Source organism: Lampris incognitus, chromosome 1, assembly GCF_029633865.1.
Source record: "Lampris incognitus isolate fLamInc1 chromosome 1, fLamInc1.hap2, whole genome shotgun sequence".
Lineage (NCBI taxonomy): Eukaryota > Metazoa > Chordata > Actinopteri > Lampriformes > Lampridae > Lampris > Lampris incognitus.
Genome location: NC_079211.1, coordinates 78,302,911 through 78,328,460, shown reverse-complemented (window position 1 = coordinate 78,328,460; position 25,550 = coordinate 78,302,911). Strand labels below are relative to the sequence as shown.

The 25,550-nt window shown below is 44.7% G+C and overlaps 1 protein-coding gene across 1 annotated transcript in view; it reads left to right on the top strand.

The window, feature by feature from the left end:
• dok2 (docking protein 2) overlaps positions 1–15,169 on the top strand; it is a 360,823-nt gene extending 345,654 nt beyond the window's left edge. The window contains exons 7-8 of the mRNA XM_056291250.1: positions 7,388–7,480; positions 13,936–15,169. Of these exons, the coding sequence (XP_056147225.1) occupies positions 7,388–7,480; positions 13,936–14,676 (834 nt within the window). The 3' untranslated portion in view covers positions 14,677–15,169. The remainder of the gene's footprint in view (positions 1–7,387; positions 7,481–13,935) is intronic.
• Positions 15,170–25,550: the final 10,381 nt, after the last annotated feature.

Genomic DNA, 25,550 nt, shown 5'->3' with positions numbered 1-25,550 from the left:
GTAGGTCAGGTGAATGAAAGACAAGTAGGTCAGCTGAATCAAATACATGTAGGTCAGGTGAATCAAAGAAATGTAGGTCAGGTGAATGAAAGACATGTAGGTCAGGTGAATCAAAGCCTTGTAGGTCAGGTGAATCAAAGTCATGTAGGTCAGGTGAATCAAATACATGTAGGTCAGGTGAATCAAAGACATGTAGGTCAGGTGAGTCAAAGACATGTAGGTCAGGTCAATCAAAGACATGTAGGTCATGTGAATCAAAGACATGGAGATCAGGTCAGTCAAAGACATGTAGGTCAGGTGAGTCAAAGACATGTAGGTCAGGTGAGTCAAAGACATGTAGGTCAGGTGAATCAACGACATGTAGGTCAGGTGAATCAAAGACAGGTAGATCAGCTGAATGAAAGACATGTAGGTCAGCTGAATGAAAGACATGTCGGTCAGGTGAATAAAACACATATAGGTCAGGTGAATCAAAGACATGTAGGTCAGGTGAATGAAAGACATGTAGGTCAGGTCAATCAAAGACATGTAGGTCAGGTGAATCAAAGACATGAACGTCAGGTGAATCAAAGACATATAGGTCAAGTGAATCAAAGACATGTAGGTCAGGTGAATCAAAGACATGTAGGTCAGCTGAATCAAAGACATGTAGGTCAGGTGAATCAAAGACATATAGGTCAGGTGAATCAAAGACACTTAGGTCAATTGAATCAAAGACATATAGGTCAGGTGAATCAAAGACATGTAGGTCAGGTGAATCAAAGACATGTAGTTCAGGTGAGTCAAAGACATGTAGGTCAGGTGAGTCAAAGACATGTAGGTCAGGTGAATCAACGACATGTAGGTCAGGTGAATCAAAGACAGGTAGATCAGCTGAATCAAAGACATGTAGGTCAGGTGAATGAAAGACATGTAGGTCAGCTGAATCAAAGACATGTAAGTCAGGTGAATCAAAGACATGTAAGTCAGGTGAATCAAAGACATGTAGGTCAGGTGAGTCAAAGATATGTAGGTCAGGTGAATCAAAGGCATGTAGGTCAGGTCAGTCAAAGACATGTAGGTCAGGTCAATCAAAGACATGTAGGTCAGGTGAATCAAAGACATGTAGTTCAGGTGAGTCAAAGACATGTAGGTCAGGTGAGTCAAAGACATGTAGGTCAGGTGAATCAACGACATATAGGTCAGCTGAATCAAATACATGTAAGTCAGGTGAATCAAAGACATGTAGGTCAGGTCAATCAAAGACATGTAGGTCAGCTCAATCAAAGACATGTAGGTCAGGTGAATCAAAGACATATAGGTCAGGTGAATCAAAGACATGTAGGTCAGGTGAATCAACGACATGTAGGTCAGGTGAATCAAAGACATGTAGGTCAGGTGAATCAAAGACATGTAGGTCAGGTGAATCAAAGACATGTAGGTCAGGTGAATCAAAGACAGGTAGGACAAGTGAATCAAAGACATGTAGGTCAGGTGAATCAAATACATATAGGTCAGGTGAATCAAAGACATGTAGGTCAGGTGAATCAACGACATGTAGGTCAGGTGAATCAAAGACATGTAGGTCAGGTGAATCAAAGACATGTAGGTCAGGTGAATCAACGACATGTAGGTCAGGTGAATCAACGACGCGTAGCTCAGGTGAATCTAAGACAGGTAGATCAGCTGAATCAAAGACATGTAGGTCAGCTGAATGAAAGACATGTAGGTCAGCTGAATCAAATACATGTAGGTCAGGTGAATGAAAGACAAGTAGGTCAGCTGAATCAAATACATGTATGTCAGGTGAGTCAAAGACATGTAGGTCAGGTCAATCAAAGACATGTAGGTCAGCTCAATCAAAGACATGTAGGTCAGGTGAATCAAAGACATATAGGTCAGGTGAATCAAAGACATGTAGGTCAGGTGAATCAACGACATGTAGGTCAGGTGAATCAAATACAGGTAGGACAAGTGAATCAAAGACATGTAGGTCAGGTCAATCAAAGACATGTAGGTCAGGTGAATCAACGACATGTAGGTCAAGTGAATCAAAGACATGTAGGTCAGGTCAATCAAAGACATGTAGGTCAGCTCAATCAAAGACATGTAGGTCAGGTGAATCAAAGACATATAGGTCAGGTGAATCAAAGACAGGTAGATTAGCTGAATCAAAGACATGTAGGTCAGGTGAATGAAAGACATGTAGGTCAGCTGAATCAAATACATGTAGGTCAGGTGAATCAAAGATATGTAGGTCAGGTCAATCAAAGACATGTAGGTCAGGTGAATGTAAGACATGTAGGTCAGCTGAATCAAAGACATGTAAGTCAGGTGAATCAAAGACATGTAGGTCAGGTCAGTCAAATACATGTAGGTCAGGTCAATCAAAGACATGTAGGTCAGGTCAATCAACGACATGTAGGTCAGGTGAATCAAAGACATATAGGTCAGGTGAATCAAAGACATGTAGGTCAGGTGAATCAACGACATGTAGGTCAGGTGAATCAACGACATGTAGGTCAGGTGAATCAAAGACATGTAGGTCAGGTGAATCAAAGACATGTAGGTCAGGTGAATCAACGACATGTAGGTCAGGTGAATCAACGACGCGTAGCTCAGGTGAATCAAAGACATGTAGATCAGCTGAATCAAAGACATGTAGGTCAGGTGAATCAAAGACATGTAGGTCAGCTGAATCAACGACATGTAGGTCAGGTAAGTCAAAGACATGTAGGTCAGGTGAATCAAAGACATGTAGGTCAGGTGAGTTAAAGACATGTAGGACAGGTAAATCACAGACATGTAAGTCAGGTGAATCAAAGACATGTAGGTCAGGTGAATCAAAGATATGTAGGTCAGGTGAATCAAAGCCTTGTAGGTCAGGTGAATCAAAGTCATGTTGGTCAGGTGAATCAAAGACATGTATGTTAGCTGAATCAAAGACATGTAGGTCAAGTGAATCAAAGACATGTAGGTCAGGTGAATCAAAGACATGTAGGTCAGGTGAGTCAAAGATATGTAGGTCAGGTGAATCAAAGGCATGTAGGTCAGGTCAGTCAAAGACATGTAGGTCAGGTCAATCAAAGACATGTAGGTCAGGTGAATCAAAGACATGTAGTTCAGGTGAGTCAAAGACATGTAGGTCAGGTGAGTCAAAGACATGTAGGTCAGGTGAATCAACGACATATAGGTCAGCTGAATCAAATACATGTAAGTCAGGTGAATCAAAGACATGTAGGTCAGGTCAATCAAAGACATGTAGGTCAGCTCAATCAAAGACATGTAGGTCAGGTGAATCAAAGACATATAGGTCAGGTGAATCAAAGACATGTAGGTCAGGTGAATCAACAACACTTAGGTCAATTGAATCAAAGACATATAGGTCAGGTGAATCAAAGACATGTAGGTCAGGTGAGTCAAAGATATGTAGGTCAGGTGAATCAAAGACATGTAGGTCAGGTCAGTCAAAGACATGTAGGTCAGGTCAATCAAAGACATGTAGGTCAGGTGAATCAAAGACATGTAGTTCAGGTGAGTCAAAGACATGTAGGTCAGGTGAGTCAAAGACATGTAGGTCAGGTGAATCAACGACATGTAGGTCAGGTGAATCAAAGACAGGTAGATCAGCTGAATCAAAGACATGTAGGTCAGGTGAATGAAAGACATGTAGGTCAGCTGAATCAAAGACATGTAAGTCAGGTGAATCAAAGACATGTAAGTCAGGTGAATCAAAGACATGTAGGTCAGGTGAGTCAAAGATATGTAGGTCAGGTGAATCAAAGACATGTAGGTCAGGTCAGTCAAAGACATTTAGGTCAGGTCAATCAAAGATATGTAGGTAAGGTCAATCAAAGACATGTAGGTCAGGTGAATGAAAGACATGTAGGTCAGGTGAATCAAAGACATGTAAGTCAGGTGAATCAAAGACATATAGGTCAGCTGAATCAAATACATGTAAGTCAGGTGAATCAAAGACATGTAGGTCAGGTCAATCAAAGACATGTAGGTCAGCTCAATCAAAGACATGTAGGTCAGGTGAATCAAAGACATATAGGTCAGGTGAATCAAAGACATGTAGGTCAGGTGAATCAACGACATGTAGGTCAGGTGAATCAAATACAGGTAGGACAAGTGAATCAAAGACATGTAGGTCAGGTCAATCAAAGACATGTAGGTCAGGTGAATCAACGACATGTAGGTCAAGTGAATCAAAGACATGTAGGTCAGGTCAATCAAAGACATGTAGGTCAGCTCAATCAAAGACATGTAGGTCAGGTGAATCAAAGACATATAGGTCAGGTGAATCAAAGACAGGTAGATTAGCTGAATCAAAGACATGTAGGTCAGGTGAATGAAAGACATGTAGGTCAGCTGAATCAAATACATGTAGGTCAGGTGAATCAAAGATATGTAGGTCAGGTCAATCAAAGACATGTAGGTCAGGTGAATGTAAGACATGTAGGTCAGCTGAATCAAAGACATGTAAGTCAGGTGAATCAAAGACATGTAGGTCAGGTCAGTCAAATACATGTAGGTCAGGTCAATCAAAGACATGTAGGTCAGGTCAATCAACGACATGTAGGTCAGGTGAATCAAAGACATATAGGTCAGGTGAATCAAAGACATGTAGGTCAGGTGAATCAACGACATGTAGGTCAGGTGAATCAATGACATGTAGGTCAGGTGAATCAAAGACATGTAGGTCAGGTGAATCAAAGACATGTAGGTCAGGTGAATCAACGACATGTAGGTCAGGTGAATCAACGACGCGTAGCTCAGGTGAATCAAAGACATGTAGATCAGCTGAATCAAAGACATGTAGGTCAGGTGAATCAAAGACATGTAGGTCAGCTGAATCAACGACATGTAGGTCAGGTAAGTCAAAGACATGTAGGTCAGGTGAATCAAAGACATGTAGGTCAGGTGAGTTAAAGACATGTAGGACAGGTAAATCACAGACATGTAAGTCAGGTGAATCAAAGACATGTAGGTCAGGTGAATCAAAGATATGTAGGTCAGGTGAATCAAAGCCTTGTAGGTCAGGTGAATCAAAGTCATGTTGGTCAGGTGAATCAAAGACATGTATGTTAGCTGAATCAAAGACATGTAGGTCAAGTGAATCAAAGACATGTAGGTCAGGTGAATCAAAGACATGTAAGTCAGGTGAATCAAAGACATGTAGGTCTGGTGAATCACCGACATGTAGTTCAGCTGAATCAAAGACATGTAGGTGAGCTGAATCAAAGACATGCAGGTCAGGTGAATCAAAGACAGGAAGGTCAGCTGAATCAAAGACATGTAGGTCAGGTGAATCAAAGACATGTAGGTCTGGTGAATAAAAGACATGTAGGTCAGGTGAATCAAAGACATGTTGGTCAGGTGAATCAAAGACATGTAGGTCAAGTGAATCAAAGACATGTAGGTCAGGTGAGTAAAAGACATGTAGGTCAGGTGAATCAAAGACATGTAGGTCAGGTGAGTCAAAGACATGTAGGACAGGTGAATCAACGACGCGTAGCTCAGGTGAATCAAAGACAGGTAGATCAGCTGAATCAAAGACATGTAGGTCAGGTGAATCAAAGACATGTAGGTCAGCTGAATCAACAACATGTAGGTCAGGTAAGTCAAAGACATGTAGGTCAGGTGAATCAAAGACATGTAGGTCAGGTGAGTTAAAGACATGTAGGACAGGTAAATCACAGACATGTAAGTCAGGTGAATCAAAGACATGTAGGTCAGGTAATCAAAGATATGTAGGTCAGGTGAATCAAAGCCTTGTAGGTCAGGTGAATCAAAGTCATGTTGGTCAGGTGAATCAAAGACATGTATGTTAGCTGAATCAAAGACATGTAGGTCAAGTGAATCAAAGACATGTAGGTCAGGTGAATCAAAGACATGTAAGTCAGGTGAATCAAAGACATATAGGTCTGGTGAATCACCGACATGTAGTTCAGCTGAATCAAAGACATGTAGGTGAGCTGAATCAAAGACATGCAGGTCAGGTGAATCAAAGACAGGAAGGTCAGCTGAATCAAAGACATGTAGGTCAGGTGAATCAAAGACATGTAGGTCTGGTGAATAAAAGACATGTAGGTCAGGTGAATCAAAGACATGTAGGTCTGGTGAATAAAAGACATGTAGGTCAGGTGAATCAAAGACATGTAGGTCAGGTGAATCAAAGACATGTAGGTCAAGTGAATCAAAGACATGTAGGTCAGGTGAGTCAAAGACATGTAGGTCAGGTGAATCAAAGACATGTAGGTCAGGTGAGTCAAAGACACGTAGGACAGGTAAATCAAAGACATGTAAGTCAGGTGAATCAAAGACATGTAGGTCAGGTAAATCAAAGACATGTAGGTCAGGTGAATCAAAGTCTTGTAGGTCAGGTGAATCAACGACATGTAGGTCAGGTGAATCAAAGACAGGTAGATCAGCTGAATCAAAGACATGTAGGTCAGGTGAATGAAAGACATGTAGGTCAGCTGAATCAAATACATGTAGGTCAGGTGAATCAAAGACATGTAGGTCAGGTGAATCAAAGACATGTAGGTCAGCTGAATCAAAGACATGTAGGTCAGCTGAATCAAAGACATGTAGGTCAGGTGAATCAAAGACATATAGGTCAGGTGAATCAAAGACACTTAGGTCAATTGAATCAAAGACATATAGGTCAGGTGAATCAAAGACATGTAGATCAGGCGAGTCAAAGGCATGTAGGTCAGGTGAATCAATGTAGGTCAGGTGAGTCAAAGACATGTAGGTCAGGTGAATACACCGTACTACATTGTTTCTAGGTGTGTGTGTGTGTGTGTGTGTGTGTGTGTGTGTGTGTGTGTGTGTGTGTGTGTGTGTGTGTGTGTGTGTGTGTGTGTGTCGGCCCTTTGATGGCCTGGCGGCCTGTCCAGGGTGTCTCCCTGCCTGCCGCTCAGTGACTGCTGGGATAGGCTCCAGCATCCCCACGACGCTGAGAGCAGGATAAGCAGTTCGGAAAATGGATGGATGGATGGATGGATGGATAGATGGATGATGAGTAGATGGATGACGAATGGATGGATGGATAGATGGATGGATGGATGGATGGATGGATGGATGATGGATAGATGGATGATGGATGGATGGATGGATGGATGGATGGATGGATGGATGGATGGATGGATGGATGGAAGGAACTGTGAAAGAGTGATTTATATTGTCAGGAGCGGGTTCCGGTGCTTTGTCTGATATGTGTAACTCTTTGGGACTTTGCACACTGAAAGAAGTTGGGTAGATTTTTGAGCAAGCACGTGACCCACAAACCAAGAAAATAAACACAAAAATTATACATTTTTAAAAGTATACAAAACTGTAAAAAGTTGAACACTTCTCTTAAAGAGGTGAATTTGAATTTCATCTTTCTGTCTCTCAGACGGAGGACAGCGTGTACAGCGTAGTGAACGATACTCCGGTTCTCCAGCTTCTCCAGACCAGAGAGGGCGACACCTCCTCAACTCCTCAGCAGGTAAACAACACCGAGTTAACAACAGTTCAGTATTACCATAATATAATATAATATATTATAATGTAAAATAATATAATATGATGTCATATAATATAATATATTATGATGTCATATAATATAATATATTATGATGTAATATAATATTATATATTATGTTGCAATACAATGTAATATATTATGATGTAATATAATATAATTTATAATATATTATGATGTAATATAATATTATATATTATGTTGTAATATAATATAATATAATATAATATATTATGATGTTGTGGCGGACACTAGGGGCTATGCCTCTCACCCAGCAGGACTGTGAGCTGGGGGCGTGGTTTACGTTCCCGGGCTCGCCGGGGCAGGGTTGTTCCTGCTGCAGTTGGTTTTTGGAGTTGAGGAATAAACATCAATCTCGCCTTGGTCTCCTGTGTTTTTCCTCATTCCTGCCACATTGGTGACCCCGAATTGAACATGTTTGGAGCAGAAGATGTGTGTGAATCCACTTCGGCCACGCCGCCCCGACTCTCACAGCCGGCCGTTCTCGCCGCGGCTGTGAAGCTCCCAGAGTTCTGGCAGAGCGACCCGGCCTCGTGGTTCCAGCATGTCGAGGCGCTGTTCCACCTGCGTGGAATCTCCGCGGACGACTCCAGATACTATCTGGTCGTCGCTGCGCTGGATCAGCAGTCCACACGCCGGGCCATGCAGCTGTTGCGCGCCCCTCCGCAACACGATAAATACGTCGCCCTCAAACATCTTCTGCTCCGGAGGTACAGCCTATCTACCGCAGAGAGGGCAGATAGAATCCTTTCCCTATCCGGTTTGGGCGACGGGACGGCTGTGGATCTCATGGACAATATGCTGTCGCTGCTAGGCTCAGACGAAGGTGGGTTCCTTTTCCCGCACGTTTTCCTGCGCCAGCTCCAGTCTCCTGTGCGCGCGGCTTTGGCTAACTCCGCTGGTGACTGCCGAGGTTTGGCTGAGGAGGCCGATCGGGTCCTGCTGGCTACCAGACGGTTCTCTGTGCAGAGTGTGGCATCGGAGCCTCTGCAGCCGACGTCGGAGGACGCGGACCCGGCAGTGGTGGCTGGAGTGACTGCCAGGAGACGGCGCGGGAGAGGCCTCTGTTTCTTCCACCAGCGGTTCGGCGGCAAGGCGAGGCGCTGCGTCCCTCCGTGCACGTTTGAGACGGCGGGCAACTCCAGGGCCAGCGCTCAGTAGCAGCTGTGGGCGCTGGCGGACGTAGTGAGCTGTTCTTCATTAAGGACACGATGTCAGGAAGACGGTTTCTGGTGGACTCAGGCTCGCAAAAGAGCCTACTCCCTCCTGCTAAGACAGACAGGTCGGCCGAAGGCGGCGGCCCACAGTTAAGTGCAGCTAACGGTTCGTCCATTGCGACGTTTGGCACAAGGTTGGTGACTGTTTGCTTCCACGGGCGCCATTTTGAGTGGGACTTTGTAGTGGCCGCCATTACTGTTCCTATTATCGGCGCGGATTTTCTGTGTGCTAATGGTCTGCTGGTTGATGTTTTAAACCGCCGTTTAATTGATGCTGTGTCTTTCGCCACTGTTCCGTGCGAGACAAGAGGAGCCGGGCCGTTAACACACGCTACCTTTTTAGCATTAGGGGATGTTTTTCAGCGCTTGCTGGCGGATTTCCCATAGGTGACTACGCCTGCCTTTTCCACCGCGGTTACTAAACACGGGGTAGAACATTTCATTCCCACTCTGGGACCGCAAGTTTTTGCGCGCGCGCGGCGCCTCGACGCGGTAAAATTCGCTACAGCTAAGGAGGAGTTCGCCATCATGGAGCGTCTGGGTATAGTGAGGCGTTCCAACAGCCCGAGGGCCTCGCCGCTTCACATGGTGCCCAAGGCGGATGGGTCGTGGCGGCCTTGCGGCGATTTTCGCCGCCTGAACAACGTCACCGCCAATGACCGCTATCCCATCCCACACATACAGGACTTTTCCATACGCATGGCAGGTACCACTATTTTCTCTAAGGTGGACCTGGTGCGCGGCTATCATCAGGTTCCCGTGCGCGCAGAGGACGTGCCCAAGACCGCAGTGATCACCCCGTTTGGGCTTTTCGAATTCATGCGCATGCCTTTTGGCTTGAAGGGGGCAGCGCAAACCTTTCAGAGGCTGATGGACTCGGTGTTGCGTGACCTTGATTTCGTGTTCGTTTATCTCGACGACATATTAGTGGCCAGTCCGTCAGCTGACGAGCACCTGGCGCACCTGAAACAGGTTTTCCGTCGTCTGGACGAACACGGCCTGATAGTCAACCCGGCCAAGTGTCAGTTTGGACTGCCGGTGATTGACTTCTTGGGTCACCGCATTTCGCCGCAAGGCGCGGTCCCGTTGCCTTCTAAGGTGCAAGCGGTGGCGGAATTTCCCCGCCCGGTCTCTGTTAAGGCATTGCAGGAATTCTTGGGAATGGTGAATTTCTATAACCGTTTCCTCCCTCGCGCTGCCCACCTCCTTCAGCCACTTTACGAAGCCCTGCGGCTTAAGAAGGCTAACGACCCTGTCGACTGGACTCCCGAACAGGTCCAGGCCTTTGACGGAGCTAAGTGCGCCCTGGCTAACGCTGCCCTCCTCGCCCATCCCACACCCACGGCGTCCATAGCTTTAACAACCGATGCGTCTGACATAGCCGTGGGGGCTGTGGTTGAACAGCGTGTGGCGAATGCGTGGCAGCCAACTGCGAGATAGCGAGCGCAAGTACAGCGTTTTTGACCGGGAGTTGCTGGCACTGCACCTTGCAACCCGGCATTTCCGCTTCCTGCTGGAGGGTCGCCCATTCACGGCTTATGTGGATCATAAGCCGCTGACTTTTGCCATGTCCAAGGTGACTGAGCCGTGGTCTGCTCGTCAACAGCGCCACCTAGCGGCGATCTCCGAGTTCACAACGGACATTCAGCATGTGGCCGGGAAGTCTAACCCTGTTGCTGATTGTCTGTCGCGTGTGCTTGTGTGTCCTGTGCACCTCGGTGTGGATTTCTCCGCTATGGCTGCCGACCAGCCCAGTGACCCGGACGTCCTTGCCCTTAGGTCAACGCGTACCCGTCTCAAGCTAGAGGACGCTGTGATGCAGGAAGGCAGTCCTGCCCTCCTCTGCGATGTCTCCACCGGCCGTCCCCGCCCCGTTGTTCCAGTGGCCTGGCGCCGTCGAGTTTTCAATTCGATTCACTCTCTCTCGCACCCTGGAGTTCGGGCATCGGTGAAGTTGGTCGGTTCCAAGTTCGTCTGGCCTGGCCTCCGCAAGGACGTCAAGGGGTGGGCAGCTGCATGTGTAGCGTGCCAGCGCGCTAAGGTCCACCAGCACACTAAATCGCCCCTCGAGCCGTTTCCGATCCCGGCCAGACGTTTCGACCACGTGCATGTGGACCTGGTGGGCCCTCTACCTTCTTCACGGGGTTTTACGCACCTGCTCACAATGGTAGATCGGACCACCAGGTGGCCAGAGGCTGTCCCTCTATCCTCCACAACATCCTCGGATGTTGCACGCGCGTTTCTTTCCTCCTGGGTCGCCCGTTTCGGCACTCCGTCAGATATCACCTCAGACAGGGGCCCCCAGTTCGTGTCAGAGCTCTGGTCGGCACTTGCGCGATCCTTGGGTGTGCAGGTACACCGCACTACCGCGTATCACCCTCAGGCTAACGGGTTGTGTGAACGTTTTCACCGGTCGCTCAAGGCAGCGCTGTGCGCTGCGCTCTCGGATGGTAACTGGGTGGACCGTTTAACTTGGGTTATGCTCGGGTTGCGTTCGGCTCCTAAGGAGGACCTCGACGCGTCACCCGCTGAGCTGGTGCTCGGTCAGCCACTCCGCGTCCCTGGGGAATTTTTGCCTGGGAGTTCCGCTCCTTGACCTCGTCCGGCCGTTTATCCTTTTTTGTCCGACAGCCACGTTCACCACTGTTTTCCGCGGTCGTTCGTGCCTGCGGAGCTCATGTCGGCTCGTTGTGTTTTTGTACGGCATGATGCTCACCGCTCACCCCTCCAACCCCCATACGATGGTCCATTTCGGGTTCTTGAGACGGGTCCTAAGGGTTTTGTGCTAGATATGGGTGGGCGTAGGGAGCGTGTCACGCTTGATAGGCTTAAACCGGCGCACAGGGTGGCAGGCGAAGTTGTGTTTCCGGCCCAGATTCCCCGTCGGGGTCGTCCTCCTTCCAGGACCCCGGCAGTGTCTTCACGGGTTCAGCGTTCTGCTTCTCAGCCGGCTTTGGACTGTGTTTCACCTACTGTTTCGGCTGAGGGACGGCGCAGCCGTTATGGCAGGCTGCTTAAGCCTCCAGTGAGACACTAAGTTTCTTTCCAGGAGTCCCTTCTGGGTGTTCGGGGGGGGGGGGGGGGCTGTGTGGCGGACACTAGGGGCTATGCCTCTCACCCAGCAGGACTGTGAGCTGGGGGCGTGGTTTACGTTCCCGGGCTCGCCGGGGCAGGGTTGTTCCTGCTGCAGTTGGTTTTTGGAGTTGAGGAATAAATATCAATCTCGCCTTGGTCTCATGTGTTTTTCCTCATTCCTGCCACAATGTAAAATAATATAATATAATATGTTGTAATATAATATAATATAATCATTATGATGTAATATAATATTATATATTATGGTGTAATATAATATATAATATATTATGATGTAATATAATATAATATATTATGGTGTAATATAATATAATATGTTATGATTTAATATAATATAATACATTATGATGTTATATAGTATTATATAATATATTATGGTGTAATATAATATAATACACTGCTCAAAAAAATAAAGGGAACACCTAAAAACACAATATAGACCTCGATGAATGAAATATTTCAGCTGAAAATCTTTATTTATTAGACAGAGGAATGTGTTTAGAGCAAAATAACCTAAGAATGATCAATGGAAATCAAAATCATTAGCCCATTAAGGTCTGGATTCAGAATCATACTCAAAATCAAAGTGGAAAATGAGAACATAGGCTGATCCAACTTCTGTGGAAATTCTTCAAGACGATTCAAAATGAGGCTCAGTAGTGTGTGTGGCCTCCACGTGCCTGTATGCACTCCCTACAACGTCTGGGCATGCTCCTGATGAGACGAAGGATGGTCTCCTGAGGGATCTCCTCCCAGACCTGGATCAGGGCATCGGTCAACTCCTGGACAGTCTGTGGTGCGACATCGCGTTGGTGGATGGTACGAGACATGATGTCCCAGAGGTGCTCGATTGGATTCAGGTCTGGGGAACGTGCAGGCCAGTCCATAGCATCAATGCCCTCGACATACAGGAACTGCTGACACACTCTGGCCACATGAGGACGAGCATTGTCATGCATGAGCAGGAACCCAGGGCCCACTGCACCAGCATATGGTCTGACAATGGGTCTGAGGATCTCATCCCGGTACCTAATGGCAGTCATGGTACCTCTGGCTAGCACGTAGAGGTCTGTGCGGCCCTCCAAGGATATGCCTCCCCAGACCATCACTGACCCACCGCCAAACCGGTCATGCTGGAGGATGTTGCAGGCAGCAGAACGTTCTCCACAGCATCTCCAGACTCTCTCACGTCTGTCACACGTGTTCAGTGTGAACCTGCTCTCATCTGTGAAGAGCACAGGGTGCCAATGGCGAATCTGCCAACCAAGATGTTCTCTGACAAAGGTCAATCGGGCTGCACGGTGTTGGGCTGTGAGCACAGGCCCCAATTGTGGACGTCGGGCCCTCATACCATCCTCATGCATTCTGTTTCTCACTGTTTGAGCAGAAACCTGCACATTAGTGGCCTGTTGAAGGTCGTTTTGTAGGGCTCCAGCAATGCTCCTCCTGTTCCTCCTTGCACAAAGGACCAGATAGCGGTCCTGCTGCGGGGTTGTTGTCCTCCTGCGGCCCCCTCCACGCCTCCTGGTGTACTGGCCTGTCTCCTGGTACCTCCTCCATGCTCTGGACACTGTGCTGGGAGACACATCAAATCTTCTTGCCACAGCACGCATTGATGTGCCATCCTGGATGAGCTGCACTACCTGAGCAACTTCTGTAGGTTGCAGATACCGCCTCATGCCACCTCTAGTGGTGAGGGCACTAGCAAAATGAAAAACTAACCAAAGATCGGCCAGAAAAGATGAGGACAGGCAAATGGTCTGTGGCCACCACCTGCAAATCCATTCCTTTTATAGGGGTTGTCTTGCAAATTGTCTAATTTCCACCTGGTGGAAATTAGACAATTTACCAACAGGTGAAATTGATTCACAAATCAGTGTTGCTTCCTAACTGGACAGGTTGATATCTCAAAAGTGTGATTGACTTGGAGCTACGTTGCATTGCTTATGTGTTCCCTTTATTTTTTGAGCAGTGTACATTATGATGTAATATAATATAATATAATAAAATATGATAATATAACAACATACTGTAATATGATATGATATGCTATAACATCATACCTCCTCCTGTGTCCTCCTGCAGTCTGGGTTGGAGCCTCCTGTTGACAAAGTGTTGACGGGGGTTAAAAGTTTGACTCTGGACACTCGCGGCCTTCCAGTTCCTCGTAAGAATCAAGTCAAACCGATCTCCAGCTGCCCGCTTCTCTCCAGCAACCCGAAACTCGAACAGACCTACTCCCAGGTCTCCCCCCGACGAGCTCCGCACCGGACAGGAGAGAGAGAGAAAGGAGTGAGAGAGCGGGGAGAACCCGAATACTCCCTCCCCTTCGACACCATCGCTAAGAACATCATGGCAGACATCATGAATTCCCATCAGGCCACGGGATTTGGGAAGGCGCAGTTTAGTGCTGACCCACTCTATGATAGCATAGACGAATCACAGGTCAGAGCTGTCCTTAGGGGCGTGGCCAAGGCTCCCTCAAAAGCCTGTAGCGTGGCAGAACACATCTATGATGAGCCTGAGGGCTGTGCTGCCATGGGGCAGAAATCAGCCACGCCCACATTCCTGTACGACCACCCGGAGGAGGTGAAGGGCAACGCCTGGAGGAGGATGGGAACAACGGTTGACCCTAAAGGTCACGAGTATCTGTATGACCCCAGAGTTGATGACTACGCTGTCCCCAAACCGCCCAGGAGGATAACCTCTGTTGATAACGGAACCAACGAGGAAGAGGAGGATCAGCAGGAGAACGAGGAAGAAGACTGCATGGAGTGTCCATATCACAACGTCATGACAAAGCCAACAGACACAGAGAGGAGATGATGTCCTCACCATGGCAACTCATCTGAGCCCCCCCCCCCCCGTCATCCAGTGCTTGGGCTGTGTGTGTGTGTGTGTGTGTGTGTGCGTGCCTGTATCACTCTCTGCGCATGTCTTACCTCCTGTACTCGTGTCGGTGTGTTCATACTCAGTCAGTCATTCACGTCCACTCAGAGATGATGAGGAACATGACACACACTCTGTCCTTCATGGCTGGATCCATCCATCCATCCAGCCCTCCGTGTCCTCATTCATCTGCCTGTCTAGTGGTCTTCATCCCCGCCCAGCTCAGGATGGAGCACAGCACTGTGCAGAGAGGGAGCACGTGGCTGATTGACAGCTGCAGAGCCTCATGTGGACTGTGAAGAACCCGGTTTCTGGAATTCTACGTCTTTCACCACTTTCTGCATGGCAAGGTTATGACAACAAGGTTGTGCTCTCTATCGTATATCTTAAAGACATGTCTGTGTAGATTTAATGACGTTATGGATCATCATAGTTTGTGTTTAAAATGTGTTTTGCTGTCATGATGGTGTGTTGTGCTGTTGTGTTGAAGTTAAAAAGGGGTTTCAGGCTTTAGGCTGGTTTGTCCGTGAGCCCTGGGATGTAATCCTGGAGGTCATATTGGAGTCATTATGGACACAGGTTATGAAACTGTCTTACTGCCAGTCACACTGTGTGTGTGTGTGTGTGTGTGTGTATGTGTGTGTGTGTGTGTGTGTGTGTGTGTGTGTGTGTGTGTGTGTGGGTGTGTGTGTGTGTGTGTGTGTCTCGGCCCTGTGTGATGGCCTAGCGGCCTGTCCAGGGTGTCTCCCTGCCTGCTGCCCAATGACTGCTGGGATAGGCTCCAGCATCCCCGTGACCCTGAGAGCAGGATAAGCAGTTTGGATAATGGATGGATGGATGGGTAACGGATGGATGGATGATGGGTGGATGGACAATGGATGGATGGATAGATAATGGATGGATAGATGAATGGATGGACAATGGATAATGGATCAATGGATAAAGGCTGGATGGATAGATAATGTATGGCTGGATAGATAGATAATGGATGGATGGATGGATGGATGGATGAATGCATGATGGATGGATAATGGATGGACGATGGATAATGGATCGATGGATAAAGGCTGGATGGATAGATAATGTATGGCTGGATAGATAGATAATGGATGGATGGATGGATGGATGGATGGATGGATGGATAAAGGCTGGATGGATAGATAATGGATGGCTGGATAGACAGATAATGGATGGATGGATGGATGCATGATTGATGGATAATGGATGGGCGATGGATAATGGATCGATGGATAAAGGCTGGATGGATAGATAATGGATGGATGGATAGATAATGGATGGATGATCAATGGATAATGGATGGATGGGTGGATGGATAGATAATGGATGGATGGATGGATAGATGATTAACCTTTGTGTTGTCCACACATTGTGTGTACTGGCCTTTTTTTAAGGGTCATGTATGAGCCGCCTTCATTAAACCTCTAAATTAAAACGACTGAAGTCCCAAATCTATTGTGCAGGAAGAAACAAGCTGACATTCATCACAAACTGTGTGACTATCTGGGTTTTCCCTCTTCACCGTGCAGAAAGACTGCATTTCATCACTGGACACCAGTCGTTTTTATAGGGTCACATGACCCACACAAATCTTGAGGTCACACCTGACCCTAAGACAATCTTAGTACCCTAATGGTGTACAGCATTCATGGAAATATGAACACAAACCATGTTCTGTTCTCCTTCTAATGTTGGGGTCGCTGTAGGAAAAGTCATCACATGTTTCTAATGTTGGGGTCACTGTAGGAAAACTCATCACATAGTTCTAATGTTGGGGTCACTGTAGGAAAACTCTTCATGTTTGTAATGTCTTGGTCACTGTAGGGAAAGTCATCACATCTTAGTAATGCTGGGGTCACTGAAGAAAAGTCATCACGTTTCTAATGTTGGGGTCACTGTAGGAAAACTTATCACATGTTACTAATTTTGGGGTCACTGTAGAAAATTCATCACGTTTCTAATGTTGGGGTCGCTGTAGGAAAAGTCATCACATGTTTCTAATGTTGGGGTCACTGTAGAAAAGTCATCACATGTTTCTAATGTTGGGGTCACTGTAGGAAAAGTCATCACATGTTTCTAATGTTGGGGTCGCTGTAGGAAAAGTCTTCACATGTTTCTAATGTTGGGGTCACTGTAGAAAAGTCCTCATATGTTTCTAATATGGTGGTCGTTGTAGGAAAAGTTGTTACATATTTCTAATGTTGGGGTTGCTGAAGGAAAACTCATCACGTTTCTAATGTTGGTGTCGCTGTAGAAAAGATCACCACATGTTTCTAATGGTTCGGTCACTGTAGAAAAACTCATCCCATGTTTCTAATGTTGGGGTCACCGTAGGAAAACGCATCACATGGTTCTAATGTCGGGGTCACTGTAGGAAGCTCATCACATGTTTCTAATGTGGGGGTCACTGTAGGAAAAGTTATCACATGCTTCTAATGTTGGGGTCACTTTAGGAAAACTCATCATGTTTGTAATGTCGGGGTCACTGTAGGGAAAGTCATCACATGTTTCTAATGTGGGGTGTCACTATAGTAAAAATCATCACACGCTTCTAATGATGGGGTCACCTTAGGAAAACTCACAATGGTTGTAATGTTGGGGTTACTGTAGGAACACCCATAATGTTTGTAATGTCGGGGTCACTGTAGGGAAAGTCATCACATGTTTCCAATAACGGGGTCACTCTAGGAAAGTCATCACATGTTTCTAATGATGGGGTCACTTTAGGAAAACTCATCACATGTTTCTAATGTTGGGGTCACTGTAGGAAAACTCATGTTTCTAATGTAGGGGTTGCTGTATGAAAAGTCATCACATGTTTCTAATGTTGGGGTCACTGTAGGAAAACTCATCACATGTTTCTAATGTTGGGGTCACTGTAGGAAAACTCATGTTTCTAATGTAGGGGTTGCTGTATGAAAAGTCATCACATGTTTCTAATGTTGGGGTCACTGTAGGAAAACTCATCACATGGTTCTAATGTTGGGGTCACTGTAGGAAAAGTCATCACATATTACTAATTTTGGGGTCACTGTAGAAAATTCATCACGTTTCTAATGTTGGGGTCGCTGTAGGAAAAGTCATCACATGTTTCTAATGTTGGGGTCACTGTAGAAAAGTCATCACATGTTTCTAATGTTGGGGTCACTGTAGGAAAAGTCATCACATGTTTCTAATGTTGGGGTCGCTGTAGGAAAAGTCTTCACATGTTTCTAATGTTGGGGTCACTGTAGAAAAGTCCTCATATGTTTCTAATATGGTGGTCGTTGTAGGAAAAGTTGTTACATATTTCTAATGTTGGGGTTGCTGAAGGAAAACTCATCACGTTTCTAATGTTGGTGTCGCTGTAGAAAAGATCACCACATGTTTCTAATGGTTCGGTCACTGTAGAAAAACTCATCCCATGTTTCTAATGTTGGGGTCACCGTAGGAAAACGCATCACATGGTTCTAATGTCGGGGTCACTGTAGGAAGCTCATCACATGTTTCTAATGTGGGGGTCACTGTAGGAAAAGTTATCACATGCTTCTAATGTTGGGGTCACTTTAGGAAAACTCATCATGTTTGTAATGTCGGGGTCACTGTAGGGAAAGTCATCACATGTTTCTAATGTGGGGTGTCACTATAGTAAAAATCATCACACGCTTCTAATGATGGGGTCACCTTAGGAAAACTCACAATGGTTGTAATGTTGGGGTTACTGTAGGAACACCCATCATGTTTGTAATGTCGGGGTCACTGTAGGGAAAGTCATCACATGTTTCCAATAACGGGGTCACTCTAGGAAAGTCATCACATGTTTCTAATGATGGGGTCACTTTAGGAAAACTCATCACATGTTTCTAATGTTGGGGTCACTGTAGGAAAACTCATGTTTCTAATGTAGGGGTTGCTGTATGAAAAGTCATCACATGTTTCTAATGTTGGGGTCACTGTAGGAAAACTCATCACATGTTTCTAATGTTGGGGTCACTGTAGGAAAACTCATGTTTCTAATGTAGGGGTTGCTGTATGAAAAGTCATCACATGTTTCTAATGTTGGGGTCACTGTAGGAAAACTCATCACATGGTTCTAATGTTGGGGTCACTGTAGGAAAAGTCATCACATATTACTAATGCTGGGGTCATTATAGAAAATTCATCACGTGGTTCTAATGTTGGGTTTGCTGTAGAAAAGGTCACCACATGTTTCTAATGGTTCGGTCACTGTAGAAGAATTCATCCCATGTTTCTAATGTTGGGGTCACTGTAGGAAAACTCATCACATAGTTCTAATGTTGGGGTCACTGTAGGAAAACTCTTCATGTTTGTAATGTCTTGGTCACTGTAAGGAAAGTCATCACATGGTTCTAATGTTGGGGTCACTGTAGGAAATTCATCACGTTTCTAATGTTGGGGTCACTTTAGGAAAACTCATCATGTTTCTAATGTTGGGATCGCTGTAGTAAAAGTCATCACATTCTTCTAATGTCGGGGTCACTGTAGGAAAGTAATCACATATTTCTAATGTCGGGGTCACTGTAGGAAAGTAATCACATATTTCTAATGTTGGGGTCACTGTAGGAAAACATCACGTTTCTAATGTTGGGGTCGCTGTAGGAAAAGCCATCACATGTTTCTAATGTTGGGGTCACTGTAGGAAAGTCATCACATGTTTCTAATGTTGGGGTCACTATAGGAAAAGTCATCACATGTTTCTAATGTTGGGGTCGCTGTAGGAAAAGTCATCACATGTTTCTAATGTTGGGGTCACTGTAGAAAAGTCATCACATGTTTCTAATTTTGGGGTCACTGTAGGAAAAGTTATCACATGTTTCTAGTGTTGGGGTCACTGTAGGAAAATTCACCACAACTTACTAATGCTGGGGTCTCTGTAGAAAATTCATCACGTTTCTAATGTTGGGGTCGCTGTAGGAAACGTCATCACATGTTTCTAATGTTGGGGTCGCTGTAGGAAAAGTCGTTACATATTTCTACTTTTGGGGTCGCTGTCGGAAAAGTCATCACGTTTCTAATGTTGGGGTCACTGTAGGAAAAGTCATCACATGTTTTTAACGTTGGGGTCACTGTAGGAAAAGTCATCACATGTTTCTAATTTTGGGGTCACTGTAGGAAAAGTCATCACGTGTTCCTCATGCTGGGGTCGCTGTCGGAAAAGTCATTACATGTTTCTAATGTTGGGGTCACTGTAGGAAAAGTCATCACATGTTTCTAACGTTGGGGTCACTGTAGGAAAAGTCATCACATGTTTCTAATTTTGGGGTCACTGTAGGAAAAGTCATCACATGTTTCTCATGCTGGGGTCACTGTAGGAAAACTCATCACATGTTTGAGTGTGTATGTGTGTATGATTGTGATTGTGTGTATGAGTGTGATTGTGTGTATGAGTGTGAATGTGTGTATGAGTGTGTGTGTGTGTGGTGTATATGAGTGTGTGTTTGAGTGTGTGTTTTTATGAGTGTGTGTGTATGTGTGTATGGGTGTGTGTGTGTGTATGAGTGTATATGTGTGTATGAGTGTGTGTGTATGTGTGTATGAGTGTTTAAGTGTCTGAGTGTGTGTGTGTATGTGAGTATGAGTGTGTATATGTGTGTATGAGTGTGTGTGTGTATGAGTGTATATGTGTGTATGAGTGTATATGTGTGTATGAGTGTGTGTGTATGTGTGTATGAGTGTGTAAGTGTATGAGTGTGTGTGTGTATGTGTGTATGAGTGTGTATGTGTGTGTATGAGTGTGTGTGTGTGTATTCTAAGTGTGTGTGTGTGTGTGTGTATGTGTGTATGAGTGTGTATGTCGGTATGAGTGTGTATGTGTGTATAAGTGTGTATGTGTGTATATGTGTGTGTGTATGAGTGTGTATGTGTGTATGCGTGTGTGTGTATGAGTGTGTGTGTGTGTGTGTGAATGAGTGTGTATGTGTGTATGAGTGTGTGTGTTTGTGTGTAAGAGTGTATGTGTGTTCTGAGTTTGTGTGTGTGTATGAGTGTGTATGTGTGTGTATGTGTGTATGAGTGTGTGTGTATGTGTGTATGAGTGTGTATGTGTATGTGTGTATGAGTGTGTGTGTGTTTCTAATGGGGTCGCTTTAGGAAAACTCATCACATGGTTCTAATGTCGGGGTCACTGTAGGAAGCTCATCACATGTTTCTAATGTGGGGGTCACTGTAGGAAAAGTTATCACATGCTTCTAATGTTGGGGTCACTTTAGGAAAACTCATCATGTTTGTAATGTCGGGGTCACTGTAGGGAAAGTCATCACATGTTTCTAATGTGGGGTGTCACTATAGGAAAGTCATCACATGTTTCTAATGTTGGGGTCACTGCAGGAAAGTCAACACGTTTCTAATGTTGGGGTCACTGTAGTAAAAATCATCACACGCTTCTAATGATGGGGTCACCTTAGGAAAACTCACAATGGTTGTAATGTTGGGGTTACTGTAGGAACACCCATCATGTTTGTAATGTCGGGGTCACTGTAGGGAAAGTCATCACATGTTTCCAATGACGGGGTCACGCTAGGAAAGTCATCACATGTTTCTAACTTGGGGTCACTTTAGGAAAAGTCATAACATGGTTCTAATGATGGGGTCACTTTAGGAAAACCCATGTTTCTAATGTAGGGGTCGCTGTATGAAAAGTCATCACATGTTTCTAATGTTGGGGTCACTGTAGGAAAACTCATCACATGTTTCTAATGTTGGGGTCACTGTAGGAAAATTCATCACATAGTTCTAATGTTGGGGTCACTGTAGGAAAACTCTTCATGTTTGTAATGTCTTGGTCACTGTAAGGAAAGTCATCACATGTTTCTAATGTTGGGGTCACTGTAGGAAAACTCATGTTTCTAATGTAGGGGTTGCTGTATGAAAAGTCATCACATGTTTCTAATGTTGGGGTCACTGTAGGAAAACTCATCACATGGTTCTAATGTTGGGGTCACTGTAGGAAAAGTCATCACATATTACTAATGCTGGGGTCATTATAGAAAATTCATCACGTGGTTCTAATGTTGGGTTTGCTGTAGAAAAGGTCACCACATGTTTCTAATGGTTCGGTCACTGTAGGAAAACTCATCACATAGTTCTAATGTTGGGGTCACTGTAGGAAAACTCTTCATGTTTGTAATGTCTTGGTCACTGTAAGGAAAGTCATCACATGGTTCTAATGTCTTGGTCACTGTAGGGAAATTCATCACGTTTCTAATGTTGGGGTCACTTTAGGAAAACTCATCATGTTTCTAATGTTGGGATCGCTGTAGTAAAAGTCATCACATTCTTCTAATGTCGGGGTCACTGTAGGAAAGTAATCACATATTTCTAATGTCGGGGTCACTGTAGGAAAGTAATCACATATTTCTAATGTTGGGGTCACTGTAGGAAAACATCACGTTTCTAATGTTGGGGTCGCTGTAGGAAAAGTCATCACATGTTTCTAATGTTGGGGTCACTGTAGGAAAGTCATCACATGTTTCTAATGTTGGGGTCACTATAGGAAAAGTCATCACATGTTTCTAATGTTGGGGTCGCTGTAGGAAAAGTCATCACATGTTTCTAATGTTGGGGTCACTGTAGAAAAGTCATCACATGTTTCTAATGTTGGGGTCACTGTAGAAAAAGTTATCACATGTTTCTAGTGTTGGGGTCACTGTAGGAAAATTCACCACAACTTACTAATGCTGGGGTCTCTGTAGAAAATTCATCACGTTTCTAATGTTGGGGTCGCTGTAGGAAACGTCATCACATGTTTCTAATGTTGGGGTCGCTGTAGGAAAAGTCGTTACATATTTCTACTTTTGGGGTCGCTGTCGGAAAAGTCATCACGTTTCTAATGTTGGGGTCACTGTAGGAAAAGTCATCACATGTTTTTAACGTTGGGGTCACTGTAGGAAAAGTCATCACATGTTTCTAATTTTGGGGTCACTGTAGGAAAAGTCATCACGTGTTCCTCATGCTGGGGTCGCTGTCGGAAAAGTCATTACATGTTTCTAATGTTGGGGTCACTGTAGGAAAAGTCATCACATGTTTCTAACGTTGGGGTCACTGTAGGAAAAGTCATCACATGTTTCTAATTTTGGGGTCACTGTAGGAAAAGTCATCACATGTTTCTCATGCTGGGGTCACTGTAGGAAAACTCATCACATGTTTGAGTGTGTATGTGTGTATGATTGTGATTGTGTGTATGAGTGTGATTGTGTGTATGAGTGTGAATGTGTGTATGAGTGTGTGTGTGTGTGGTGTATATGAGTGTGTGTTTGAGTGTGTGTTTTTATGAGTGTGTGTGTATGTGTGTATGGGTGTGTGTGTGTGTATGAGTGTATATGTGTGTATGAGTGTGTGTGTATGTGTGTATGAGTGTTTAAGTGTCTGAGTGTGTGTGTGTATGTGAGTATGAGTGTGTATATGTGTGTATGAGTGTGTGTGTGTATGAGTGTATATGTGTGTATGAGTGTATATGTGTGTATGAGTGTGTGTGTATGTGTGTATGAGTGTGTAAGTGTATGAGTGTGTGTGTGTATGTGTGTATGAGTGTGTATGTGTGTGTATGAGTGTGTGTGTGTGTATTCTAAGTGTGTGTGTGTGTGTGTGTATGTGTGTATGAGTGTGTATGTCGGTATGAGTGTGTATGTGTGTATAAGTGTGTATGTGTGTATATGTGTGTGTGTATGAGTGTGTATGTGTGTATGCGTGTGTGTGTATGAGTGTGTGTGTGTGTGTGTGAATGAGTGTGTATGTGTGTATGAGTGTGTGTGTTTGTGTGTAAGAGTGTATGTGTGTTCTGAGTTTGTGTGTGTGTATGAGTGTGTATGTGTGTGTATGTGTGTATGAGTGTGTGTGTATGTGTGTATGAGTGTGTATGTGTATGTGTGTATGAGTGTGTGTGTGTTTCTAATGGGGTCGCTTTAGGAAAACTCATCACATGGTTCTAATGTCGGGGTCACTGTAGGAAGCTCATCACATGTTTCTAATGTGGGGGTCACTGTAGGAAAAGTTATCACATGCTTCTAATGTTGGGGTCACTTTAGGAAAACTCATCATGTTTGTAATGTCGGGGTCACTGTAGGGAAAGTCATCACATGTTTCTAATGTGGGGTGTCACTATAGGAAAGTCATCACATGTTTCTAATGTTGGGGTCACTGCAGGAAAGTCAACACGTTTCTAATGTTGGGGTCACTGTAGTAAAAATCATCACACGCTTCTAATGATGGGGTCACCTTAGGAAAACTCACAATGGTTGTAATGTTGGGGTTACTGTAGGAACACCCATCATGTTTGTAATGTCGGGGTCACTGTAGGGAAAGTCATCACATGTTTCCAATGACGGGGTCACGCTAGGAAAGTCATCACATGTTTCTAACTTGGGGTCACTTTAGGAAAAGTCATAACATGGTTCTAATGATGGGGTCACTTTAGGAAAACCCATGTTTCTAATGTAGGGGTCGCTGTATGAAAAGTCATCACATGTTTCTAATGTTGGGGTCACTGTAGGAAAACTCATCACATGTTTCTAATGTTGGGGTCACTGTAGGAAAATTCATCACATAGTTCTAATGTTGGGGTCACTGTAGGAAAACTCTTCATGTTTGTAATGTCTTGGTCACTGTAAGGAAAGTCATCACATGTTTCTAATGTTGGGGTCACTGTAGGAAAACTCATGTTTCTAATGTAGGGGTTGCTGTATGAAAAGTCATCACATGTTTCTAATGTTGGGGTCACTGTAGGAAAACTCATCACATGGTTCTAATGTTGGGGTCACTGTAGGAAAAGTCATCACATATTACTAATGCTGGGGTCATTATAGAAAATTCATCACGTGGTTCTAATGTTGGGTTTGCTGTAGAAAAGGTCACCACATGTTTCTAATGGTTCGGTCACTGTAGGAAAACTCATCACATAGTTCTAATGTTGGGGTCACTGTAGGAAAACTCTTCATGTTTGTAATGTCTTGGTCACTGTAAGGAAAGTCATCACATGGTTCTAATGTCTTGGTCACTGTAGGGAAATTCATCACGTTTCTAATGTTGGGGTCACTTTAGGAAAACTCATCATGTTTCTAATGTTGGGATCGCTGTAGTAAAAGTCATCACATTCTTCTAATGTCGGGGTCACTGTAGGAAAGTAATCACATATTTCTAATGTCGGGGTCACTGTAGGAAAGTAATCACATATTTCTAATGTTGGGGTCACTGTAGGAAAACATCACGTTTCTAATGTTGGGGTCGCTGTAGGAAAAGTCATCACATGTTTCTAATGTTGGGGTCACTGTAGGAAAGTCATCACATGTTTCTAATGTTGGGGTCACTATAGGAAAAGTCATCACATGTTTCTAATGTTGGGGTCGCTGTAGGAAAAGTCATCACATGTTTCTAATGTTGGGGTCACTGTAGAAAAGTCATCACATGTTTCTAATGTTGGGGTCACTGTAGAAAAAGTTATCACATGTTTCTAGTGTTGGGGTCACTGTAGGAAAATTCACCACAACTTACTAATGCTGGGGTCTCTGTAGAAAATTCATCACGTTTCTAATGTTGGGGTCGCTGTAGGAAACGTCATCACATGTTTCTAATGTTGGGGTCGCTGTAGGAAAAGTCGTTACATATTTCTACTTTTGGGGTCGCTGTCGGAAAAGTCATCACGTTTCTAATGTTGGGGTCACTGTAGGAAAAGTCATCACATGTTTTTAACGTTGGGGTCACTGTAGGAAAAGTCATCACATGTTTCTAATTTTGGGGTCACTGTAGGAAAAGTCATCACGTGTTCCTCATGCTGGGGTCGCTGTCGGAAAAGTCATTAC